Here is a 23,237-nt window from a genome sequence, read left to right as displayed (position 1 = left end):
GCCCTTAGCCAGGGAAAGCTTTCTCACTGGGTGTGCGGGGCGAGTGGCAGGCTCTGTGCACAGTGGCTCCAGGCATCGCTACACTCGGCCCCCTGCGTGATCAGGTGGGGCTTTGTTTACAGACATAGGCAGCTCACAGACTGTGTGTCACGTTTACAGCCTCTGGGCCTGGGCGAGCGCCTCGCGGGGTGGGGCAGCCCTGTTTGGGGCCTGAGCTGGCTCTGGTGCCGAGCTTGTGGCTCTGTCTCCCTTGCTTCCCTCACAACCCCAGCTAAGTGGCCCTTCCTCAGATCAGGTAGAACTGGCTGCACTGCAGTTGTCCGCTAGAGGGCAGACTTGCAGTCTCTGTTCCATTTTGGGCTTTGAGGCCTTCCCCTCAGCCCCGCCACAGGTTGATTTGGGGGCTTTTGACCCTTTCTCTTGAGCTGATCCAAGTTTTATGCTGGGTTTTTTTTTTTTTTTTTCACTCCATCACTCTGGGAGGCAGGGAAGGGGAATGGCATCAGAATGTGTTACTGTATTGGGATTTTTTTTTTTTTTTTTTACTGTTTTTCTGTTGTCTTCAGCACAGGTAGTATAAGGTTATGTTACTGCAGAACCACAGTGCCCATCTTGCCAGCAGTGCCCCCCAACCCCATACTCTATAACTGGGGGCTGAGCCTTTGCCTGGTCTGGGGCCAGACCCCTCAGGGTGCAGTGTTAATGTTCAGTATTGGGGAGGCCCCTGGGGGAGCCTGGTGCTGAGCCAGAAGAGGCTCCCTGGTGCTTCCGTCCTAAGCCACCACTCCCCCCACCTCCTTGCCTGCACACACACCCCCTACGCTCTTCTGCCCCCTCTGCCCTTCCCCTGAAATGGTCCCCGGCAGCTGTGATCCCAGAGCAGGGCACACATCCCTCCCATGTGGGCTCTACCCCAGCTTTTACAGTGTGGGCCTTGAACCCTTTATGATTGTTTTCTTTAGATGAGTGGGCTCAGGGCCAGCACCCTGTCTCAAAGATGCCAAAATGAGGCTAGTTCTGGATGAGCTAGCTGGTGGGGCTCAGTCTTAGGAACACACTGCTGCTCAGATCCTAAGGCACTAAGCCCCCAGATGTTCACAGGCCCAGGCCCTGAAGGCTGGTAGAACAGGAGCCAGGCCCTGAAGTTCCTGAGAGGGGCCCTTGCAAAAGGCTTGTGCTTTAAAGCCTTTTTCAGGGCTTCAGGCTTCCTTCTGCTCTGTGCCCACCCACTCTGGTTAAGGGGGTGAGTGGAAGGGCTTGCCAAGGATCATGGACACAGGGTAGGCCCTGGTACCATGGGTTTCAGGCTACTTATCACTTTTCTTATAGGAGCATAGGCAGGAGCAGATGAGGCAGGGGAGAGAGGGCTGGTCCCTCCTTTCCTCTCATCTTCCCTCAGATGTTAAACTGTCTCCAGCAGTGGAAGGCCAGCAACTGTGAATCCCGTGCTGTGTATCCTTCCTGAGCCTCTGCTCACTCTCAGGGCCAAGCAGCTCCCAAAATGGGGCCCTCTCTTCAGAGGCAGGGCCATAATCTGACGAGCAGTGCTGGATTACAGGCATTTTAGTAAGCAACCATTAAACAGGTTCTGGCTGCCTGTTGATGCAGTGAGGTCTCCTAATTGGGTACAGTGAGAAACGAGCTAGAAGAACCCTGGCCCAGAAGACTGTGCTTGCTCCAGTAAGTCACAGTGACCCTGGGGGTGATGGCCTTGTGTTGAGGGGCTGCTGGGAGTTGGTGCCCAAGCCTCTCCCTGTTCTCTCCCCAGGTGGCACTGGAGCATCTTCCTGCCCTCAGCCTCAGCCTGGGCCTTCCCCAGTGGTGGTAAAGATAAGCATGATTCCTCTCTCTTCAGCTCTTTTCAGAGGCATCCTGCCCACAATGCCCAGTCCCAGGGAGCCCCCGTCAGGTGGCCAAGACGATCACTCATGCAGCTCTTGGGGAACCAAAAACCAGCATGAAAATAAAGCTGAATGACGGAGTCCTGTGCTCTGTGGTAAATTGCTCGGTATGCTGCAGTGAAGTACTGCATCCCCAGCCCTAGGAGCCTGCGTTGCTTCTCACACTTCATTAACGTTATCGGGCACATAAGAGCCTAAAGTCCCAGCCAAAGACAGGGCTGGAAGGATAGGTAAAACCAGTGGGCCATTTCCCTTATATTCCTTGGGGCTGAGAGGTACAGGGGCCTGCAGTCCCCTTTTAGGACTGTTCAGCAGACCTACCACTGCTCTTCTGGGCCCAGAGGGATACACGAGCTTCTGGCTAGCCCTTCTGTGCCTGGCCCAGTTCACACTTAGCTCTCCAGAAGCTGAACCGCTAAGAAAGACTTTATTAATAAGGTAGGGAAGGGAGAAGGCAAGGAGCCTGGAGATGGACACACTGGTACCAGGGGTTACAAACAGTAAGAAACACTTTATTATAACTTTACAACATATAAATAGCTTGGGTCAAATCTGTGCTTTCTGGCAGCTGGGCATCGAGTCTCCTCCCCTGTAGGCTCCTGCCTTCCTTCACATTGCACTGTTCATTGGGTGGCTCTGGCCCTGGGGCCGGTGGTAGAGCTTGGAGAAAAGGGGCCGGGCAGCCCAGTTCTGCTCTCCATCTCCCAGTGCGGTGGCCTGCACCTGTCATCTGCTTGGGTTGCGGCTGGTGTGGAAAGACCGCTCCTCAGGGGTCAGACCAGCAAAGAAGGGATGCAGCAGGGCCTCTGCCAATGTGATGCGCTGGGCAGGGTCAAATTCTAACATCCGTCTCATCAGGTCAAACAGCTGCACGTGCTCCGGGGAGTCTTGGAGCATATAACTCTGCTCAGGGACACAAGGTGTCTCAGTGTGATGGCAGGGTCGTGGGAAGCCACAGCAGGTCCCCTTGCCTCTGGGAAGCCTTGCTGCGTGACTGAGGAGGCAGGGATGCCTCCCTGGAGGACTACTTCTCCCCTCCTGGACAATGAGCAGCTCTTTTCTTTTTGTGCCTGTAATAATGTTTGCTCTGAACTTGTCAGGCTACTACTGGGTGTCTTGCTGGCTTGGTGCCTCTGCCCCCACGTGCAAAGTTCTGACAGGTGCGTAGAAATCACCTCTGTGGAATTCACTTGTCCAAGCACCAAATGCAGTTGACAGAGGCTTCCTGGCCATGTCTAGGTCTTCCCTACCCCTCACCTCAGCCCTGCCTAGTTCTTCCCAAAATTGAGAGAAGAGGGGGCAGGAAGTAGCACGGTCTCTGACCTCTGGCTCTTCTGGTGTTCCCCAATTACATGCACAGCCACCCTGTGGGGAAGGGGTGGAGCTAAGGGCCCCTCTGGGGCAGTTTGCAAGAAGCCCCACTGCCAGCACCCAGCAGCCTTAGGCACAGCCTCCCATAGGGCCGGAACCAGGAGGCAGCCTGTAGCTGCCTGGCCTGTCTCTCTGCTGTGTGTCTGCCCAGTGCCTGGGGTCTCCTTGGCATAAGTTGAGCTGCGGGAAGCCAGAAACTGACCTTAAGAGGTTTGCAGTTCTCCTTCACATACCGGCCGTCAGAGCTGTTCTCATCCCAAACCAGGCCCCCTTTGTAAAAATATTTCTGCTTCCTGAAAACAAAGGACAGGAAGGGTCAAGTCTTAAATGGGAACGACAGTGGCAGCCTGAGGAATGGCAGCAAAGCAAGGCAGGGGATCCTGGCCTGACCCAGCAGGAAGGTCTCGGCAACAGGTTTGCCAGGTCACTCCAAGATGGGAAAGGCCCCTAGGCCAGCCCTGTGGGAGCAACCAGGACTCCTTACCTGGTACGGTGGATCATGTGTGATGGGATGGGCCCTAGGATCTTCTCCATCATCACCAAATGCTCTCGGTTTTCGTGGGTCTGTGGAAGGTTAGGGACACAGCAAGTGGGGGTCAGTGCCAGCCTCCGCCCCCTCAGGGTCCCTCAGGGAATAAAGGATAAAAAAGATGGGCAAGTTCCCTTCCTGCCCCAGGAGATGCAAACCCACCAACGGAATAGCAGTCCCAGCCTTTCTGACCTGGTGGCAGCCTGGGACCAGGGATGAGGCCAGCCTGTTCTCTCAGGGTCATGGGCAGACTCCTTGACCCTTCAGGTGCACTGCATAACTACACACCTCTTTCTGGCTACGTTCCTCACTCTCTCCCCAGAAGGTGCCCTGCCCCAGCCCATCTCCATGCCCTCACTCATGCGGTGCCCCTTGCCTGGAATGCTCACTCCTCCCACCCCAATCCTCCATCCTTGATGGCTGACCACAAGAGTCCCTGAGTGTTCCAGCTACCCTGACCTCTTCCTTCCCGAGCATCTACAACCCTCAGGAGACAATCTCACAATGTGCTGACTGGTGGGCAGTGGTCCCACACTAGGCCTCTGCAGCCTGTCAGAGTAGCAGCACTTAGGGTAGTGGGGTGATGTGGGAGAGGCCTTACCTGGAAGAGTGTGAAGCCCCGGTAGTACTCAAAGAGAATGCAGCCAATGCTCCAGACGTCGCAGGGCTGTGCCCAGCCCAGCTCTGAAAGCCAAGAAGGGACAGGCTATGAGATTCAGCCCTGTGCTCCCAGCCTAGAGGTCACAGTGCAGCTACCACACTGCCTGGCAAGGCTCCTGCCCAAAACCCAGTAGAAGTCTCTTGGTAAGGCCAAGTCAACAGCCATAGTGACTCAGCACACTGGCCTCAGGTGGTGGACAGGCACCTCACTCCCTGCTTATACCCTCCCAACAACTGCCCGCTTTATCAGGGTTGGGAGCTACACAAGTCACTCACCCAGGATCACCTCAGGCGGGCGATAGTGACGGGTGGCCACAATGGTCGTGTGATGCTCGTGGTCAAAGGTAGCACTGCCAAAGTCAGCCACTCGGATGCTGGTGTTCTTCACCGACTTCTCCTCACAGCTCTGAAGGGCAAGGAAGGTGAGCCAGGTCGAGTCTGTCCTGGTGGGTAATGCACCCCTGGAACAGGGCCTCAATCTTTTCCCCCACCAATACCTTGTGCTCATTGTAGAGAGTTTCAAACTCAGAATTCACAAACAGGATGTTCTCTGGCTTCAAGTCTGTGTGGGTCAGTTGGTTCTCATGTAGAACTGGGGAAGCAGGAGAGGAGGGAAGCAGACACTGAAAACCTGGGCTTCCTCTCTGGCGCACCTGCCAGCGCTAGGCCAGCTCCCTCTTCCAAAGCCAGCCTGCCAGAGCCCCTCACAGCCCCTAACCTCAGCAGTGGGCCAAGGGAGCAGACCGAACTGCCTCTGTACTGGCTTCCCTCTCTAGAGTTCTCTGTGCTTAAGGCCTTGGAAGGTTCTGATTCTTGAGGGGGCAGGGGAGACTTTTTCCGTTTATAAAACCTCCCTCCACCTGTCTGCAGGGGACCAGGCCTCCTCAACCTGTCTGTCACCAGAGCTGCAGCATCAGCCTTGGGGTGGTTCCCTCTCCCCAACACCAGCTACGTAATTTGCAAGGCCCAGGGCAAAATGAAAATGCAGGTCGTCTTATTAAAAAGTTAAGAATCTCAAGATGATGGGCTTCCCTGGTGGCGCAGTGGTTGAGAGTCCGCCTGCCGACGCAGGGGACACAGGTTCGTGCCCCGGTCCGGGAAGATCCCACATGCCGCAGAGCGGCTGGGCCCATGAGCCATGGCCGCTGAGCCTGTACGTCCGGAGCCTGTGCTCCGCAACGGGAGAGGCCACAACAGTGAGAGGCCCGCGTACCGCAAAAAAAAAAAAAAAAAAAAAAAAAGAATTTCAAGATGGTAGCAGTGGAGTATTAAACCAAGCACAGGGCCCCCTATGAAGCACAACAATGAAGCCAGTCCTGCCTCTCCTCATCCCCAGCCCCAAGTGGGGAGAAGTCTGCCTTTCCCTTCCAACTCCTGTCCCACCGATGGTGGTACCCTGCCACTCATCACTTTTCCCGTCTGGCACTCAAGACCCTCACAACAGTGTGGCCCATCTCTCCCAACATGGGCCCTCTCTTCACCAGAATGAGTTGCAGCACATGCCAGGCTCTGGGCTGTCGCTGAATGCTCACCTGGCTTGGAAAACTCTCCGCTGACCCGTCATCTATGCAGACCCTGTAGTCTAGCTCTAGGTCTATCCACCTCTCCAACGAGCCTTCCCAACCTGTTCCAACCACTGCAAATCCTGCAGTGCTGAGCACAGGCACCACCAAATATGCTCTCAAAGGCTGGCAGACAGATGGGAAATGATGGTGAGACAGAGGGTGTCTATGTTGACAGGACCTGTGGGTGGGACCTGCCAGGTCAGTCTTTGACCTCTTCATCCTATGCAGGAGGGTAGGAACCGGGGTGGTACAGGGCTAATTCTAGAGCAGCTCTTTCCTTTTATTTTTCCCAAGCGCCTGGGGGCAGAGGCCAGCTCAGGAGCCCCCTAGAGAGGACTGCAACCTCTCCATCCTCACAGATTCCTACCTGAAGGCCTTTCAGCCAAAGGGGCCCTGGTGTCTCTGGCCCAGCAGAATAGTTAACGATGTGCTAGAGCGAATGATGGAGAGCAGGATCACCAGGTGACTCTGCTGCAGATATGTGGCTGACCCATGCTCCATTTGAGGATGGAAACTTACACCTAAGGGCGTGGCAGAGCTGGTAGGCCATGTGCCGGACATGTGGTAGAGGGTAAGGCTGGAAGTTATTCTCCTTTAGGAACTCAAAGGTGTTCTTGCCCAGGAGCTCAAAGGCGATGCACATGTGACCATGGAAGTTGAACCAGTCAGACATCAAGACGCATAGGCTGGAGGAGAAGGATGGATGGGGCTCAGGGTCTGTGCTGCCTCACCCACTCCCCTCAAGTGATGCCAGTCCCCACTCCCTCCCAGGCCGCTGGGTCCCACGCAGGATGCAGATACACAGAGAAAGAAAATTATGGGCACAATCCCTGCATCTCAGAGAACGAGGTGGAGTTAACACCCGTACACTCCACAGAACAAGCATTGCTTTTTCCCACCCCCTCAGCTGAGATCCTGCAGGGCTCAGAACAGTGCTTGGAGGAGGGGAAATGCTCAGTGTCTGTGTGCCAAAGGTGGCTCTCCTTTGGGTATCTCTGACTACATGAGAACCCCAAACAGCTTGGGGTTTGTATCTTGTCTAATGCCCACCACAACCCAATGAAGCCCCCAATTCACAAACTCAGGGTGGGGAGGCCCGCCTCAGAACACAGAGCTGGTTGTGGTGGAGCCTAGACTGAAATCCAAAGGTTCCTTCCAGCAAGACTCACTCGCCAAACTCCCCTGGCTCTGGTTGTCGGCAGAAGGCATGGTGCCAACCAGGTGAAAGGGCACTGCTCAGCCCCAGTGGGTCCAGGCAGTTGGGGCTGGAGTGGACACTGCCCCCTAGGAAGCTTCCCTCCTATTCCTTGCCAACACTCACAACTTGTTCTCTTTGTCCTTCTCCTTGATTTTCTTGAGAACATTGATTTCTAGCCGGGCGGCCTCCCGGTACTTGCCCACGTTGCGGATGATCTTCAGGGCAACCTGAGACTTCCCTCTGGACCAGGGGAGGAAGCAGAATTTCTCATGAGAAGCTGTGCAGCCCTTCCCCCACCCACCGCCCCAACCCAGCAACTCCTGGCAAACACTACTCAGGACTCCAGGAACAGGGCCTGCCCTGAAGACAGCAGATTCTTGATGCCCAGCCTACCCCTCGTAACACTAGACCTCTACCATTATAACAACAAGTTGCTGTTGGCATCCGTGCCAGTCTTAGGCTTTTATGATCTCAGCCACTGCCAGCTCCCGGGGGCGTAGGCAGAGAAGTAGAGCCCTATCCTGCTGACCAGCGCCAGCCCTAGAGCTCACTCAGTAACCCAACCTGTAGGCCAGTCCGTTGATCCTGGCCAGGCGGTCCCACTCAGAACCCTCTGCGGCACCTCCTGACCTTCCAGAGCACATCTACAAGTCTGGGCAAACTTCTCCTCCTGGGATTCCAGGATGGAGTGAGGGCCTGGCAAGAGGGTAAGGGCCCCAGCAGCAGGCTCCTCTCCCTGGGAACCCCAGGGCCAATCCCTTTAGCACACCACCCTGGCCCCACCTGCCTGCCTACCAGCCACGGCATTTATCAGAGACCACAGACTGCCAGGAACCTTTGTTCAGTGTCCATGAGGATTTTAATAATTCCTGCTCCACACCTCCCACCCTTACCCCCAGCACCAGCCCTGTAGGCCACTTGCAGAATCTCAGCAGAGAATATCTGCTGAGGTTAGCCTGCTAGGCCCAACGCTGTCAGGAAGGAAAAGCCAGAGTTCAGATGCCCAGTGGGAAACTAGAGTGATAAGCGTTGGCCCACAACGGTGTGGCCTTGAAGCCTCTGGGAAGCTGGCCTTGGTGCCTGAGGAAAGGTTTACAGGCCCCAGGGCAGAGGCATCTTCTAGAGAACACCCTGTTTTTCTCTCCTTATCCCATTTTCCCAGATTTTCAGGGCAGGAGAGGACCTCAGAGGAAAAACCACCACTCCAGCCTCCTAGAACAGGATCCCTCAAGGGCATTCCGACCCTCGACACAGGGAGCTCGTCACTTCCACATAACTACTACCAGGCTTGGACGGCCCCTCCTTTTGCTGAGCTGAATTCTGCCTCCTCACAACAAGCCCACTGGCCGACTCCCTCTGGACTCCCTATAGGTCCCCTAAGCCCTGTGCCTACCCATTAGTGACTTCAAAGGCTCACTTTCCATCTAGCTACTCAGAGTGACACAGCCCAGAGAGCCCCCATGTGGCACAGCTCTCAGATCTGCCACATCTCTCTCTCGTCACTGTACAGTCTACATGTCCCTATGCCCACTGGTCCCAGCCCTAACCTCTTGGGCGACACGGGGTCTGAGGGGTGTTTAAATGGGAACTGGGCGCCCAGGGAGGCTTCCTCAGTGATAAGCACTACCTTAAATTGGGGCCACATGGCTGGCTGGACTGCTGGGCCTAACTGTCCTTTCAAAGCAATCCTCTGAACCGAGCACAGCGGTACCCGGCTCCTCCATTCAACAGGTGGGGGATAGAGTCAGACCCCAAGCGTGTTTCTTCATCTCTAAAATAGTGCAAGTCACATACGGGCAGCACGTGGCTCAAATGAGACAGCAAGGACACAAGCACTTTCTGGTCAAAGCGCCAAACCAAAGAGAGGGCCATTAAGGTGGGAAGGCAGTGGGCTCCCAGGAGGTAGCCTCCCAGCCTAAGGTAGAGGAGGCAAGGCTTCTGGTCTTGAGGAATGGCAAGGGGACAGAAATGTTTTTCACTGCTCAGTCTAGAAGGGAGTAAGGTACCCCCAGAAGCACCCCTACACACACGGGTGCACCCCTGCTCTACCTCAGCACACTCAAAGGGGCCCAACCCTAGCCACACTGGAGAAGGCAGCAGCCTGCCTGGTGAGAAAGCCCAGGGTCGTCTTCTCTCAGTGGGGGCCTGCACGGCCTCTCAGGCAGACCTCCAGAGGGTGAGGGCTCATGTTTGAGTTGGGCTCAGCAGTACTGTCAAGCCCCTGCCAGGCCCAGACCCTAAGAGATCACAGGAAGCAGATCCAGACCACGGAGAAGCCAGGGCCTTGCCCTGTTCTGATATCCGCAACCACAGTCCTGGGGAAGTGGGGAAACTGGGGCAGCGCCATTCACTGACCAGCAGTTCTTGGGCAGAGATGACACATGCCTATGGAATCCCAAGAATTTCTCCCTAATTCAGGGGATCAGCACAACCCCAATATGCACAGGTCAGAACTCTGCTTTGGTGCTACCCTTCAAAAAGAAAGAGGTTAAGCTCTGCCACCACCTTCAAGAACCTCAGGCCAACTTTTCCCAGGAAGATGGCTCACCTGGCATGGTCCAAGCACTCCACCACCTTGCCAAAGGTGCCTTCACCCAGGTTCCCCACGATCTCATCTAGGAGAGAAAAGAAACAGGGCATGAGGATCCGGAGGACAGAGGATCGGCAGCTCCTGCAAGTTCACAGCATTCAAATTCTCAAAAACAAAAGGTTTCTCTCTCACTGCTACACTCTTAAAAACGGAAGTTGCTAGTGTCTGTGTCATTCAGGCAATTACTGGTGGCCCCACTAAGGCGCCACGCGCACTAGAGGCCCCTCCAGGCAGGAGAGGTCTCGTCTAACAAGGGGGATAGAAAGTAGAGAGGTAAAGTTTTACGAAAGGTGGCTGTACATCGCTCTTGGAGCCAATCGCCGATCCGGCACACCAGGTGGCCCTCCTTGTCATCTTCCACACTCCGGCTGCTGCGCTTACTGCTCTGTTGGCTTCTCTGCATGCACCGCCCCCCGAAACGCCATCCGACCAATCGCATGGTAGGCGGTTCCGATTGACAGATTGAGGTGTCAGTCAAAGGCAGAGGTGGAGACGGTGAGGAGCCGGTGGGTTGGTTGATTGGATTTTCCAGATCCCAGCATTTCATAAGGCACACAGCATATATAACGATAGGGATATTGCAAGGGACACGTCAAGACACAAACTGACTTCAAAAACAGAAAAGTAAAAACAGCTACAGGTATGTAAAGAAAACTCGGACATTATCTAAGAGAAGGGCGCCGCAAATGCTCAGAAAGACAACCAGCCTCTGCTGCTGAGGGGCTGCCGTGTAGAGAGTCACAGGCCTGACTCCCTCCTCCACTGAGTCTCCCCCTCCCGGGCCCTCCCATGATGGCTTCGGCCAGGGTGGAGACGCAGTGAGAACGGTGCAAGAAGATGGCTGGCCCAGCCTGGGTCCGATCATCCAAAATGGTCAGAGGCCACTCTGGCTGGCTTCAGCTGCAGAATGCCCAGCCTGTCCTTGCCTGCCTCTGTTTGCCCACGCAGTCCTGCACATGCCCGACAGCTGCCACCTGTCCCTAGACGGCATCCGTGGCCAGACTTAATTAACATCACCAGCAGAAACGGCCTTCCGTCAGCAGCCCTTGTGCCACCAGCATCGAGCAGGGAAGGAGCCCTGGATCCTCTGGGCCAGTCGACTCTCCAAGGCCTACCACCACGATGGCCCACACAGGCCCCAAGCCAGCTCCTGCCCTGGCCTTGGCACCTATGCTACTCACAGGCCAGGCCCGGCCCATCTTGAGCCTCACGACGACAGAGGGCACGAAAAAGAGAAGAAGCAGGGCCACAGCCCTGCACTACCATCCTGTGGCAGCGTGCAGAGAGGCCACCGGGCCATGCCGGTTGCCCAGTCAACCTCAACCCGTGGCCACTCAAAGAACCACGGGAAAGCTCGGCAGAGAAGACGCCTGGCCCCCCTCCACTGTTGCACCACTACTCCTCAGGGGCCTCACGGCCGGGAGCGAGTGAGGGAGGGAACAGAGCTGGGGAAGAGAAGAGAAGACAGCATATACCTTCAGAGATACACAACTGGCCTTCCTTCCCAGAGGTCTGAGCGCAGTGTGGTTTCCTGGTCTCAGCAGAGACCCTTCTGTACAACCCTTCACATTAAGGATGTTTCCAGGCCCTGCTCTGGGCATGTGGCCTGCAGCTGGACAAGGCCTGGAGCTGCGGGCCTTTCTGCCATTTCTTCACATGCCCCACCACACAGGCAGCTCATCCCCCTTGCCTTGACTGCCCCTCACGTGAAGAGGCTAGGCTGCAGAGGACCTGACTGCAGGTCAGAGGGAAGGTCCCAGTCCAAGCTAATTGATGGGCCCTCCCCTACCCGTGGGCACTCCAGCCTCCGGGCCTTTGGTGAGGGGTGTGGAGAAGAGACCGCAGAGGTGGATGCAGTCCCTACCAGTCGGAGCACTCAGCTGTGTGTGGGGGCAATCTCTGGGTGGGGAGGACCGGGCCATACAGCCCCAGACCACATACCAGCAACCCTATTAAGGATTCTCAAGAAGTGTCTCTGGCTACTTGTGCATGTGGCCTGTCCTGGAGTGGTGTGGAGACACAGATAGGCTGGGGCCCAGCCAGCGCCGGAACCAGAGCCCCTAAGTTGCCACTGCCCATGGGCCAGAAGATAGAGGAGCCGGGCCCCTGCCCAGCCCTGCACCTGGACCAGACAACACATACACACACACACGCACGCACACCAAATGCACGTGCGCAGGGCTGGCAGTACTCACCCAGACCAGCCAGCCTGAGAGAAGGCTAGAAAGAGACGAGGCCTTTAAGCCCCAGCCAGCACACTCTGGCCACCACTCACCGAGGAGGCGCTGCTACAAGACCTGGTGCGGCGTTTGTGGCAGTGGTGGGCATGCTTGCGGGTCCGGTATGGCTCCCTTTCCCGTGACCGCCGACGATGATGGCAACGTGAAGATCCATAGTAGTCCTCTCCAAAGGATGGGCTCCGCTCTTCACACCGGTATGTGTCGCTGTCACGATGCTCCCGGTATCTCCTCTGGTAGGGCAGGCGGTCATGGCTGCCAAGACGGGGATAGGGACACTGGTCAGAGCTTCCTCCCACCAACCGGGCTCCTGCTACTAATCAAGACTCATGTGGTGGGGTCTCTGCAAAGGGCTCGCAAGGGTAGCCTGTGGGAGCAGAGGCATCCAGACTAGGCGAAGTGGGGGAGGGGGGGCACGTGTGTGTGAAATCCAACCTCCAGAACCCCAGTTCCTGACGGCACCCCTCCAGCGCCATAGGAGGCGGAGCACTGGGAAAGGTGAGCATGGTGGAGGACCTGAGGGTCCCCCAGCCCAGAGCTCTCTGTGGCCTGCAGAGACTGTTATTTTGGTCTGGGAACTGAGATAAGACCAGGGACCAATATCTGGAAAGGGCTGAAGTTATGTTCCCAATCCACAATGAGGAAGGCTCAGAGGTTAGCAGGGGAGATGCTGGCCTAGAGAACGGGGGAATGTGTCAGGAGAAGGAAGACTCAAGGATAGAGAAATAAGGGGTGGCATGGATGGTGGCGAACTGAGGCCAGGGAATGCAGGTGAGATCAGGGGAAGAGTCTGAAGAGGACAGGGCAGTGATCAGTGTGCAGCCGGGCAGAGGCGGCAGTCATCTGAAGGAGGCCCAGGGCTGCCACAAGCCTCCAGGCTGTCTCCCTAGCCCGGAAGTGGGAAGGAATCCTTTCTTCCGACCTAGTTCCCTCTCACCTTCTAGACCGAGATCTCCGGGGCGGAGGCTCCCTTCGAGAGGGGTATCGCAGTCTCCCTTCATGCTCCCGACTGTAAGACCTCCTCCTCTTCCATCGGTAGCTCAGGTACGGGTCTGGCTCAGGGGAGCGGTATCGCTTACAGTGATGCATCTAGGCCATGAGAAATAGAAAGCCCTGCTAAACACGCAGCCAGCCACAGGGCTGCCCAGGCAGCCTAGGCGCTCCTGAAGAAGAGGCCCATTGTTCTGTCTGGGGGCAGCCCCTCCCAGGGCTTTATGAAGTGAAGAACTCTGAGGTCACACTGGTCAAACAGCAGACAATGGGTAACACCCTTCTCCACCAGAGAACAAAAAAGCAGCTGCCTCCCCAGCACAGCATCATTGGCCTGGTGGCCTGAGCACTTAGGGAACCTGGAGAGCCAGGACAGGTGCCGAGGCAGAATGCGGGGAGGGGTTGGTGAGCACCATCACAGGAGACCAAGGCCAAGTAGAAAGGGAGCCTCCTGTGCTCAATTCCCTCCTGCCTGTCTGTAGGGTCCTATTAAGTGCCTGTTCTGTTGAGCCAGGGGCCAGAGTCAAAAGGCTGCTGGCAGGGAGCCAATACACAGGAGCAAGGGGTGAAGGCCCTAGAGTTTGAGAAGCCAAGTTGCCTGGCTGAGGCCCTGAACTGTACCCTGCTCAAGGACCACGAATCAGTGTGAGGAGCCACAAGCAGAATCAAGAAGACCAGCCCTGGGGCTTCCCTGGTGGCGCAGTGGTTGAGAATCCGCCTGCCGATGCAGGGGACACGGGTTCGTGCCCTGGTCTGGGAAGATCCCACATGCCGCGGAGCGGCTGGGCCCGTGAGCCATGGCCGCTGAGCCTGCGCGTCCGGAGCCTGTGCTCCACAACGGAAGAGGCCACAACAGTGAGAGGCCCACATACCGCAAAAAAAAAAAAAAAAAAAAAGAAGACCAGCCCTTGGACCAAGAGGGTCCCACAAACATTCCCTAGCCTACCTGAGGGTCTGGCCAAGCAGACATGGGGGTCTATCCAGCCCTTGTTGGTCTACATTCAGTCCTAGCATCTGTAAAGATGCCAGGGTCTTCAGAGCAACCAAGTCACTTGCCCGAGGCCTATTTAGCACCCGCAGACCACCTGCCACTGGTGCCATGCCAGGCAGCGCCTCACCTCCAACAGTACCATTACTGTGCCCTCTTCTAGATTCCCTGCTCCAGTATCCTCTTCTGTGCCCATCTCAGGAGAAGTCAGAAGGCTGGCTGTCTGGCAGGCTTTGGGCTAGGGGAGGCAGGCCAAAAGGGCCCCACCTCACTATTCCTGGTTCAGTAGGGACTTACACCCACCACAGAAAATTGCCAGGTCGGATCAGCCATCAGCTGAGAAAGATGGCTATGTAAGGCCAGCTCCCTGTTCCACCCACACCCCAAACCCTGACACTGCCTCCACAGGAGGGCTGGGCCAGAGACCATAGCCAGCCTTCCTCCCAACCCTTCACTTGGCTATAGCCAACCAATGGTGGTCAGTCCTGGGCTTGCCTGATCAAGCACATTTTGGACAAATCCACTGAGGCTGTCTCATCTTATGAGAAGGGTCTGTCTGGAGGAGAACAGAATGGAATGGCTCTCCTTAAACGAGCATGTCAGTGAGGCATATATGACAAAACCCCTGGGAGCTTCTCTGCAATCCTGAGAAACTCACTGCCCTCAATCTCCCCGCTGGCAGCTGTCTTCTGCCCTCTACCTGGAAGCCCAGGCCACAGCAACCCTTGGAGATAAATACTCTGTAACAGCTCCTCAAGAGCTGTTCTGTTTTGACTAATATTTCACTGTTTCCCTGCAATTATGGCTGGGTCAGGTGCCCAAGTGATGGAATGAAGGCAGTGTCTCACATCTCAATAAGTGACAAGGAAGATGCTCCAATGGCCAGGACAAAGGCTCTGCCCATCCTCACTGGGCAAAGCACCAGACCTGGAAGACATGGTCTATTCTACAACAGGCCAAAGACTCTCTCCTGGGACCTAGAAGATTCTTATATATGCTCATGTTAGTGGAAAGAGCACAGCTTCAGATGTCAATCTGAATCCTGGCACTGCCACTTCTAGCTTGTGCCTTTAGGCAAGTTATTAAACAAGTCTAACCTTCAACTTTCTCTTGCAACAAGGGGATAGTTATCTCTTACAGGGTTCTGTGCAGATTAAATTATATCACTCCTTTAAGTAACATGCCTAGTACATGCCTTTAGGTCAAAGGCCTAGCACAGGTCTGGGCCCACAAGAGGTACTGAAGGCAGCTTTTCATTAGCAACATTAAAAAGGTTCCAGGTAACAACTCGGGGTCTGTGTTAAATGCCCTAAGGGCATTAAGGACATTTTTAAGTCCCTTCCAAGGGACCAGAGGAGAGACAGATCCGGGTAGAAAACCCTGAACGAAATCCCAGTGCTGCCTTACTGGCCTCGTGACCTTATACACTGGGCCTTGGTTACCGTACCTGGGAAATGGAGATGACACGACCTCCCAGCCAACTTGGCAAAGGAGATGACAAGTATGAAAGCTATATAAAACATCACACACAAGGCAATCATAGAGGATATAACTTCTCCTTTAACACATTCTAGGCAAGTGAAATATTGGGAACACCAGATGCTCCTCATTATCTTCCCAGCTAGGGCTCTAGGGCCCATTTCTCATCAATTATCTCTGATTCTCTGAGACCTCAGCAAACAGGTTGTTACGCTATGCTCTGGAAGGCTCTGCCTCTGCACAATGAAGAAAAAGGTAAGGTGAAGGAAACCAGGCGGAGGATGCCAGCTTTTCTCTGAGCACGGGCCTAGTCGTCTTCTCATTTGCTGGTCCTGGCCAGAGAACTGGGCTGACAAGAAGAGCAGCCAGCCAGGTCAGTGGCTGCCCTCCCGGATTCCGGCCACCCCAGCGCCCCATGGTTATTTTTGGCTGACGCTGCCCCACCGCTGCAACCTCAAACCTGCCACCTTGCAAGCCGCCACCACCGGGTGAAACGCTCCTCCTTTTCAAGGGCATGGAGGAGGGAAGCTGGAAGGCCGCCAACTCCGCCTCAACGGAGCCCTGGCTCAGGCGATTCCCACCCCAGCTCCACACCAGGACACCCGCACCCGGAACCAAAGCACAGAGATTCCCGGACCGAGGAGCAGCCCGGGCATTTGTACTGTCAGCTTGGCCGGGCCCCTCCTCCGGGCTGGAGCGGATCCAGCATCACAACAAAACACGCAGGGGGTCTGAGGCCCTCGCTCGCGTCCCCTCCTGACGCCTCGGTTCCCAGAGATCTCAGAGCCCCGTCCCCCGTAACCGCCGCCAGTGGAGGCGAGGGGAGACCTGGGGGAGGTCGAGGGGGGAGGGGAGGGGAAGGCCAGCTTGGGCAGGAATCAAACTCCAAACCGCGCGGGGAAGAGGAAATGTGCGAACTAAGCCTTGAGCCGGGGGTAGGGGAGGGGTCTGAAAACCCCTCCAGGCTATCCCAGGTAGGACCCCGACCCCATTCCGCGGGCAGGTGCAGGGCCCAAACAGGATCCCTGCAGGGGCCTCAGAGGCCTCTTAGGCTCGGACTCCGACACGAGGGATCGAGAGGTCGGGGTCTGCGGTGACCGCCCTCTGGGGGAGAAGCGACGGGTCAGGGGTGAGAGGTCGGGTCCGCGGCCTGAGACAGACCGAGAAGAAAACGAAAGAGAGTAGCCCAAGACCGAACCGGGAGCCCTGGGATCCACACCCAGGGCGCCCACCCCTCCGACTCACCGCCCGCCAACCGCTCCCGTCGCGGGCCCGGACCCCATACTCACCGTCTCCTAGGCTCCGGCTGCAGCTAGGCCCCACTCCCCGCTCCCAGCGCCTCTTCCGCTTCCGGCTCCGGCCTCCGCCCGTTGCAGCCCCGCCCCTCGCGTGACGCAGCCGTCGCCAGCTCGGGCTCGACCCGGCTCGGCGGCCTGGCCGCTCTAGCCCTCGACTCGAAGGCTCTGGAGGACCCGCCTTCTCAGCGCCGGTCGGTGAGGCAGCTGCGGAGCCTGGTTCCGGGAGGGCCGAGAGGAAGTCCCCGGCCGCGGCCCGCCTCCCGCCGTGTCGCGTCGCACGTAGGCCCCAAAGACGCGACGGGGGCGTCCCCGGCCGATGGCGCCGGAAGCCAAAAGGTGGAGCCCCAACCCCGCCTGTGCTTGCCTGTCCCTTCCTGCGTGCCGGGAGGAGGGCATTGTTTCGCTGTCGCCCCAGTGAAAACCAGGCGGGCCTTGAGCGCCCGCCTGGCTCCGGGGCCTAGGAGGGCGCTAAAGATCACGGAAGGCTCGGGAAGGCTGTCCCGACTCCCAGTTATGTGGAAGAAGCAAATGAGACCTTATTCTCTTTGTGTGGAGGTTTTTTAAGACGTGGCGGCAAGCCGTAGGTGCACAGCAGTTTCTGAGAAGATATCGGAGAGTCACGTAGGCGGGGCCTGTGGAGGGATGGGGTCTGGAAGAAAGGGAGGGGTGTCGCCTTTTCCTTGAGCATCCTTGGAGGACGGCACTAAGCGGACCAGCATTGTTTCTCAGTTTGTAAACCTCCGCCAAACAAAATACCTGTGCCCCGCCGCGGGCTGACCCGGCTGCCATTTCTCCCCGGAGTCACTCGGCGACCCCTTTGCCCGGGCCGCGAGCGTGGGCTCACCAAAGCCCCGCCCACCTGCTTACCCCGCGCGTGGGCAGAGCGGAATAACGAGGCCCTGTTTCCAGATGCGAAAACCGAGGTTGGGTCCTTTGGAAGACTTCACTGTTTGTGAGGTCCCCACACTCCCCGCCCCCGGGCTCTAGTTGGCGTCGCTCAGCAAAGCGGGTGGGAGCGTCCTCTAACTGCCCCCGCGCCACGCCAGGGACAGAGCATCCCTCCAGACCCCACCCCTCCCCGGGACAGCACCGCGGGGCCTGGCCGCCAGCCATCCCTCTCCCCGGCCCCGCCCCGGCCCCTCCCCAATGAGGATGGGCACGCCCCTGTCGCGAGTCGTCACCTCCCAGCCACCCAGGCGCTGTCGGAGCGGAGCCGCCCCCTCGGGAGTTAGGGAGGGCTCTCCAGTCTCTAGGCTCTGGCTCCCCCTTAAACTGGGGTCTGACGGCGTGGCTTGAGCGGGTGCTTGGTACCCCCAAAATCTCCGTTAGTTCCACCACCCCTACCGGAAGTAAACAACAGAAGTTAAGTAAAAACGGGATACTTGCTACACTACTGCAGCCTCAAAACCGGCTCCAGGTCCCCCTCCAACCAAATGCACCCATTCCCCCCCAGTATAGAAATTCAGCAGCCGCTTCTAGTGTGCAGTTGATGACCAAGAGCCCGGCTGTCTGCGCCCCTAGATCCCGCCCCTTTAGGCTCCTGCCTCAGGGGTCGGAGCTTCTGAGTTGCCATTCTTTCCTGGGCCCCAAAGCTTGGCCTATGGCCCGCAGCCATACCAGCCGAGTTTCATCTAAGGGTTTCATCCACTCAGACGAGGTGGGAGGACTCTGGTATCTTTTCCTCCCACCGCTTGGTGTTGTCCGCAGTTTCCATGGCTCCTGGAAGCCGCGATCGCGTCAGCAGCTGACGGTGGAGGAGCTCAGAGAGGCTCCTGTCCCTAGCCCTGACCTGGGCGCCAGGCTCTGAGGGGGTAAGTCGAGCCCTCTTCCCGCTAGCCCACCATCGAGAACACAGGAGTCCCCGCCCCCCAGTAAAGAAGCAGAGCTTTCTTTTTTAGAAGTAGGATAGGCGCCATCTCCCAGCTCCCCCTCTAAAATCTTCAGTCCAGCAGCTGTCCTGCCTGAAATTCTACCTTAGAGCCTCATTCTTTTGTCTCTTTGTTCCTAAAAGAACTCACACCTTGAAGAAAGAGAGGCACTTGGGAAAAGTGAAGTATGGATAACTCCCCCACCCCCAGTTCACCCCACCCCACCTCCCTCATTCCTCCAGTGCTGGATGGCTGAGACCTTGGCAACTGGTGGCTGGGGAGGTCAGGGACCTGGACCACCTTCAGAGAAGGTTTGATCCACATCCTCTGCCCCTCAGGTCCACGCTCTTTCTCTGGGCCTCAACCCATGTGCCCACCAAGTCTTTTCTGTGCTGGTTGAGGACACCAAGGAGATGCCTCTGCCCTGTGCCCTGCCACCTGAGCCCCACAGCAATTATGGCCCCCTTGATCTCCCTTTTGCCCCCCTGTGCTCTTGTCTCAGCTCACCTCTCCCCCCAGGCTCCACCTCCTCTGATCCCCTCCTTGTCCTCCTGCCCTTGCTCTCTTCTATCTGCCACATCCATCTTTGCCCTTTCCGGGGCAGTTAATTCACCTTCAGGCCTTAGCCCAAGGGTCACCCTGGAAAACCTTTCTGGGAGCCCCAAGGAAGGGTCAGACTCCCTTCTCTCTGTTGCCACAGCACTTGGTGGCTGTGCTTCCCTCTGCGCTGGCTCCACAAGCTCAACAGCCTGACCTGTACCACTCCCCACTCCAGTAGACCATGACCGCCCCCCACAAATCAAGCCAGGAAAGCTCAGGGTCTCAGTAAGGGCTGGGGGCTGCCCATAGCGAGCCCCTGCCTCTAAGTGGGAAAGACAGAGCACCCAGCCAGTGTGAAGTTGTGGGTGCTATGCAGGGTGTGGAAGGAGGGGGGCAGGGACTGGTCCTCATGGTCCATTTTGGAGAGGCCTTGTGTGTTGGTGAAATGGAGGGAGACAGCTCAGGAGGAAGCTACAGTAACCTGAGCCTGGAGTCAGGGGAGAAGAGTGTCAAGGTGTCCAGAAGGGAGAGGACCTGGTGGGTGGTGCTACAATCCTGAGCAGGGATGGGTCTGGGAATGTGAGGAGTAGGCAGGTCAGTTACGGGTCAGGGCCCCCACCTTACAGCTGAAGCTCTGAAAGCCGGAGAGGTACTGGAGCAGTGACTTGATTTGAGGGCTTCTGGCCCCCTATGGCAGAGCTAAAATACAGTGTCTCCCCAGATGTTCCCTGGCCCTGGCCATTTCTAGGCTCCCACAATGGGAAGGAGAGCAGCAGGATGGAGGAATGTGGGCCCAGTTTGCAGTGCACTGACTACCTGCATGACTCGGGGCAACTGATTTCCCCTCTGAGCTTCAGTCCCCCCACCCCAAACCCGGAAGGATCAAATGAACCCGTGTTTGTTCAGCAAGTAGCTGGGCCATAGCACCCACAGATCATGGAATCTGTTGGAACTGAGAACTATTTAGCGAGGTTGAGGCTAGTGTTTATTTGAAATCTGAATCACCAGGGAGAATCCTGGGCGAAAGTTTGGGGTTGAAGGGTTTAAGTGCCCATTCAGCCCCAGGGCCTGTTTCCACATCTGAGGCGAGGCCTCAGAGGCTGGTGCTCTGGGAGGGCAGGCGTGCCCCAGCTCCAGGGTATCCCCTCTATTCTGCTGTCAGGACCCACTGAGTCAGAGCCCCACGGGCCTGACGCCTGGTGCTGCCTGCTGTTCCCGGCACTCCCATCACCCCTAGCTACTGGACTGTGCTCACCCACTGAGCCCCACTGAAGGATGCAGATGAGTGTGGGGAAGCTGGTCACGGCAGTCCCTGGGGCCTGGGCCGAAGCCTGACTGCTCTTTTCCTGGCAGGTGCTCTGACAGGGCCTCTGAGGGAGACTGGGAGTGGTCAGAGAAGAGCCTGCGGGTGTGGCTGGCAGAGAGCAGGTGGCAGCGGGCTGAGCTGGCTGGCCGCCTGCGGGCAGCACTGGAGGCCCCGTCTGAGCAAGCACAGGTGCTGCAGAAGCGGGAACGCGGGCTGGGACTCGGCAGGACCCAGTGTGAGCTGCTGGCTCCGAAGCAGAAAGTGAGGCTCTGGTCCTCTCCCCGTGGTCTTCCTTGCTTGTCCACAGCCCCAGGGAGGTCCCCTGAGCTAGCAAGTTCCCCTTACTAGACTGAAAACCCCAGAAAGCTCAGGGCTGATGCCCATATCTGGTGTCATATTCTCAGGAAGATGGCTTGTCAGGGCCTGGGGCATCCAAAGGAGACAGAGGGAAATTGAGTCCCCAGCAGGGCTACCATGTTGAAAGTGTCATCTCTGTGAATGGCACCCCCTGGAGGTGTGCAGTGCATTGCCTGGTGTGGCTGGGAGCAGTGGATAGAAGCAAAGGAAGGACCAGGGAACCTCTGCGCTTCCCCTCCCAGGTAGAATAAGAGGGAACGAGGTGGCTGGTTTTAGCTCAGTGGACAGAAGAGTTTCCTCAGAAGCCCAGTCACCCCTGGTGAAGCTTCAGTCCCCAGGGAGGGAGAGAGGGTCATGCACACTGAGGCTTCTAGGGGAGGTACCCAGCACCCCTGTCGCATGTGAGAGTGTGGACAGTGCTATCCCGTGATGGCCTAGATACCTAAGCCTTTATGTGACCTGGTGGTCTCAGCCCACAGCTGACCCTCCTAGAGCCACTGCTCCCTACCAGCCAGAGAGGACCCTGGGAACCCAGTTGACATGCCTGCCCACTCTCCAGCATTCCACAACAGCAGCCCCTGTACTCTTTTTTTGGTTGTTTTTTTAAAATATATTTATTTATTTATTTTTGGCTGTGTTGGGTCTTCGTTGCTGCCGGCGGGCTTTCTCTAGTTGCGGCGAGTGGGGGCTACTCTTCGTTGCAGCGCGCCAACTTCTCACTGCGGTGGCTTCTCTTGCTGCAGAGCACGGGCTCTAGGCACACGGGCTTCAGTAGTTGTGGCACACGGGCTTAGTTACTCCACGGCATGTGGGATCTTCCCGGACCAGGGCTTGAACCTGTGTCCCCTGCATTGGCAGGAGGATTCTTAACCACTGCATCACCAGGGAAGTCCCAGCCCCTGTACTCTTGCTGGAGCTCCAAAGCCATCAGGAGCTGGGCTGGAGAAGGTGATGTGTCTTGTGTCTAGCTGGAGGTGGAGGGTTTCACATCTGGAGCCAGTAGTGATAACAGCTGTGCAGCTCTCAGAGCTGCACGGCACAGTTCCTTGTGTACAAGCCAGGGCACAGGTCCATGCTGGGCCCCCAGCTGGGCTTATCACAGCTGGTGGAGCAGGCAGGGCCTTGTGGAGTGAGCCTGCTTTATCAGGGGCTGCAGACGCTGCCCTGCCGGGGGTGGGGGATGTGTGTTGTGGGGCTGGGCCAGCCCTCTCCAGGGGCTTGTGCTGCCTTCAGCCCTCCCCCCAGCAGGTGGAATGCTCTGTGGCCCGCCTGGAGCAGGAGAGGCTGTGGGGATCCCAGAGACAGACGGAGTGGAGGAGGCCAGACCAGGATGCAGAAGACAAGTGAGGGTGCTCAGAGATGGGGGAGGGGCAGAGTGGCACAGGACAGGCAGACAGTCCCTTCTGCCCCCATGATCCTGCTACTTACTGCAGACAGAAGTGGAAAAGGCCCAGCAGTGTTTGGACCAGATGGGCCAAGAGTCCCTTGGCCCAGAGCTCAGCCTGGGGCCCCCTGAGGTAGGGATGACCAGAGCCCCCCATCCAAGTGGGTGCATGGCAGGGCCCTGAACACTGGCCCTCCCGCGCATTCGGCCCTCCGTATACTTCATTCCCAGGTCTTCATTCTTGGAGCAGTAGCTGGGGAAGGAGGCCAGTGCAGGGGCTTCTGTTCCGCCCAAGAGGGACGCCCCTCTCCCAAACATTTGGAAAGACCCTGCGATCATCCAGCTGACTCCTCTCACGGTTCAGATGGGAAAACAGTCCGGATGGTAGGGAAAAGCTTGTTCAGGGTCATAACAGTGTGGTCTGAAGATTAGGAGGAGCCCCCTAGACTGAGTGTACCTGCAGGAGATGCTGGTGCCAGGCCTGCAAGGCCAGGAGCAGAGTTGGGATGGCAACAGGGCCCAGGCACTTCAGGACCCAGATGGATTCTCGATGGGGGTAGCTGAGACCCCTGAACAGGCTCAGGATACAACCTTCCTGCAGGAACGGCTGCTGATGCTCACCCAGGTGGGTCAAGACAGGGAAATGGTCAGCCCTGCAGGGAACCCAGGATACCAAATGAGCCAGGCTACGCCCACCTGTGCCAGGGAGCAGAGAAGCAGGGGAACCTGGGCCCTGTCCTTGGGGGATTCTGAGGTTGAGTGGCCCTAAGGACACCATGGAAAAGAGAACGACCAGGAGGGACAGCTTGGAGCAGGGCCCCCACACAGCCCAACTCCAGTGAGCACAGTTCACATCCTTGTCCACCAAAACAGCACCCTCTGCTGGTGGGAAGCCAGGGACTGTCCAGCCTCAAATCATTTGGTCCAGAGTTGAAGCCTGGAGTTCTGAGAAGCCTCTGTGGGCTGGGGTGGTCAG

General features: G+C 57.2%; 1 protein-coding gene across 1 annotated transcript; it reads right to left on the bottom strand.

Moving 5' to 3' along the window:
• Positions 1 to 2,392: 2,392 nt before the first annotated feature.
• On the bottom strand, positions 2,393 to 13,140 carry CLK3 (CDC like kinase 3; the record flags this gene model as incomplete). Its single annotated transcript, XM_079700365.1, has 12 exons — positions 2,393 to 2,804; positions 3,475 to 3,565; positions 3,757 to 3,836; positions 4,403 to 4,485; positions 4,738 to 4,867; positions 4,959 to 5,053; positions 6,546 to 6,712; positions 7,348 to 7,464; positions 9,773 to 9,839; positions 10,115 to 10,211; positions 12,090 to 12,306; positions 12,989 to 13,140. 12 exons carry the CDS (start codon positions 13,138 to 13,140, stop codon positions 2,628 to 2,630), a joined length of 1,473 nt encoding a protein of 490 aa, XP_079556491.1. The 3' UTR covers positions 2,393 to 2,627.
• Positions 13,141 to 23,237: the final 10,097 nt, after the last annotated feature.

This window comes from Hyperoodon ampullatus (genome assembly GCF_949752795.1).
Source record: "Hyperoodon ampullatus genome assembly, chromosome: 3".
NCBI classification, from domain to species: Eukaryota; Metazoa; Chordata; class Mammalia; order Artiodactyla; family Ziphiidae; genus Hyperoodon; species Hyperoodon ampullatus.
This window is presented reverse-complemented; position numbering and strand designations above follow the sequence as displayed.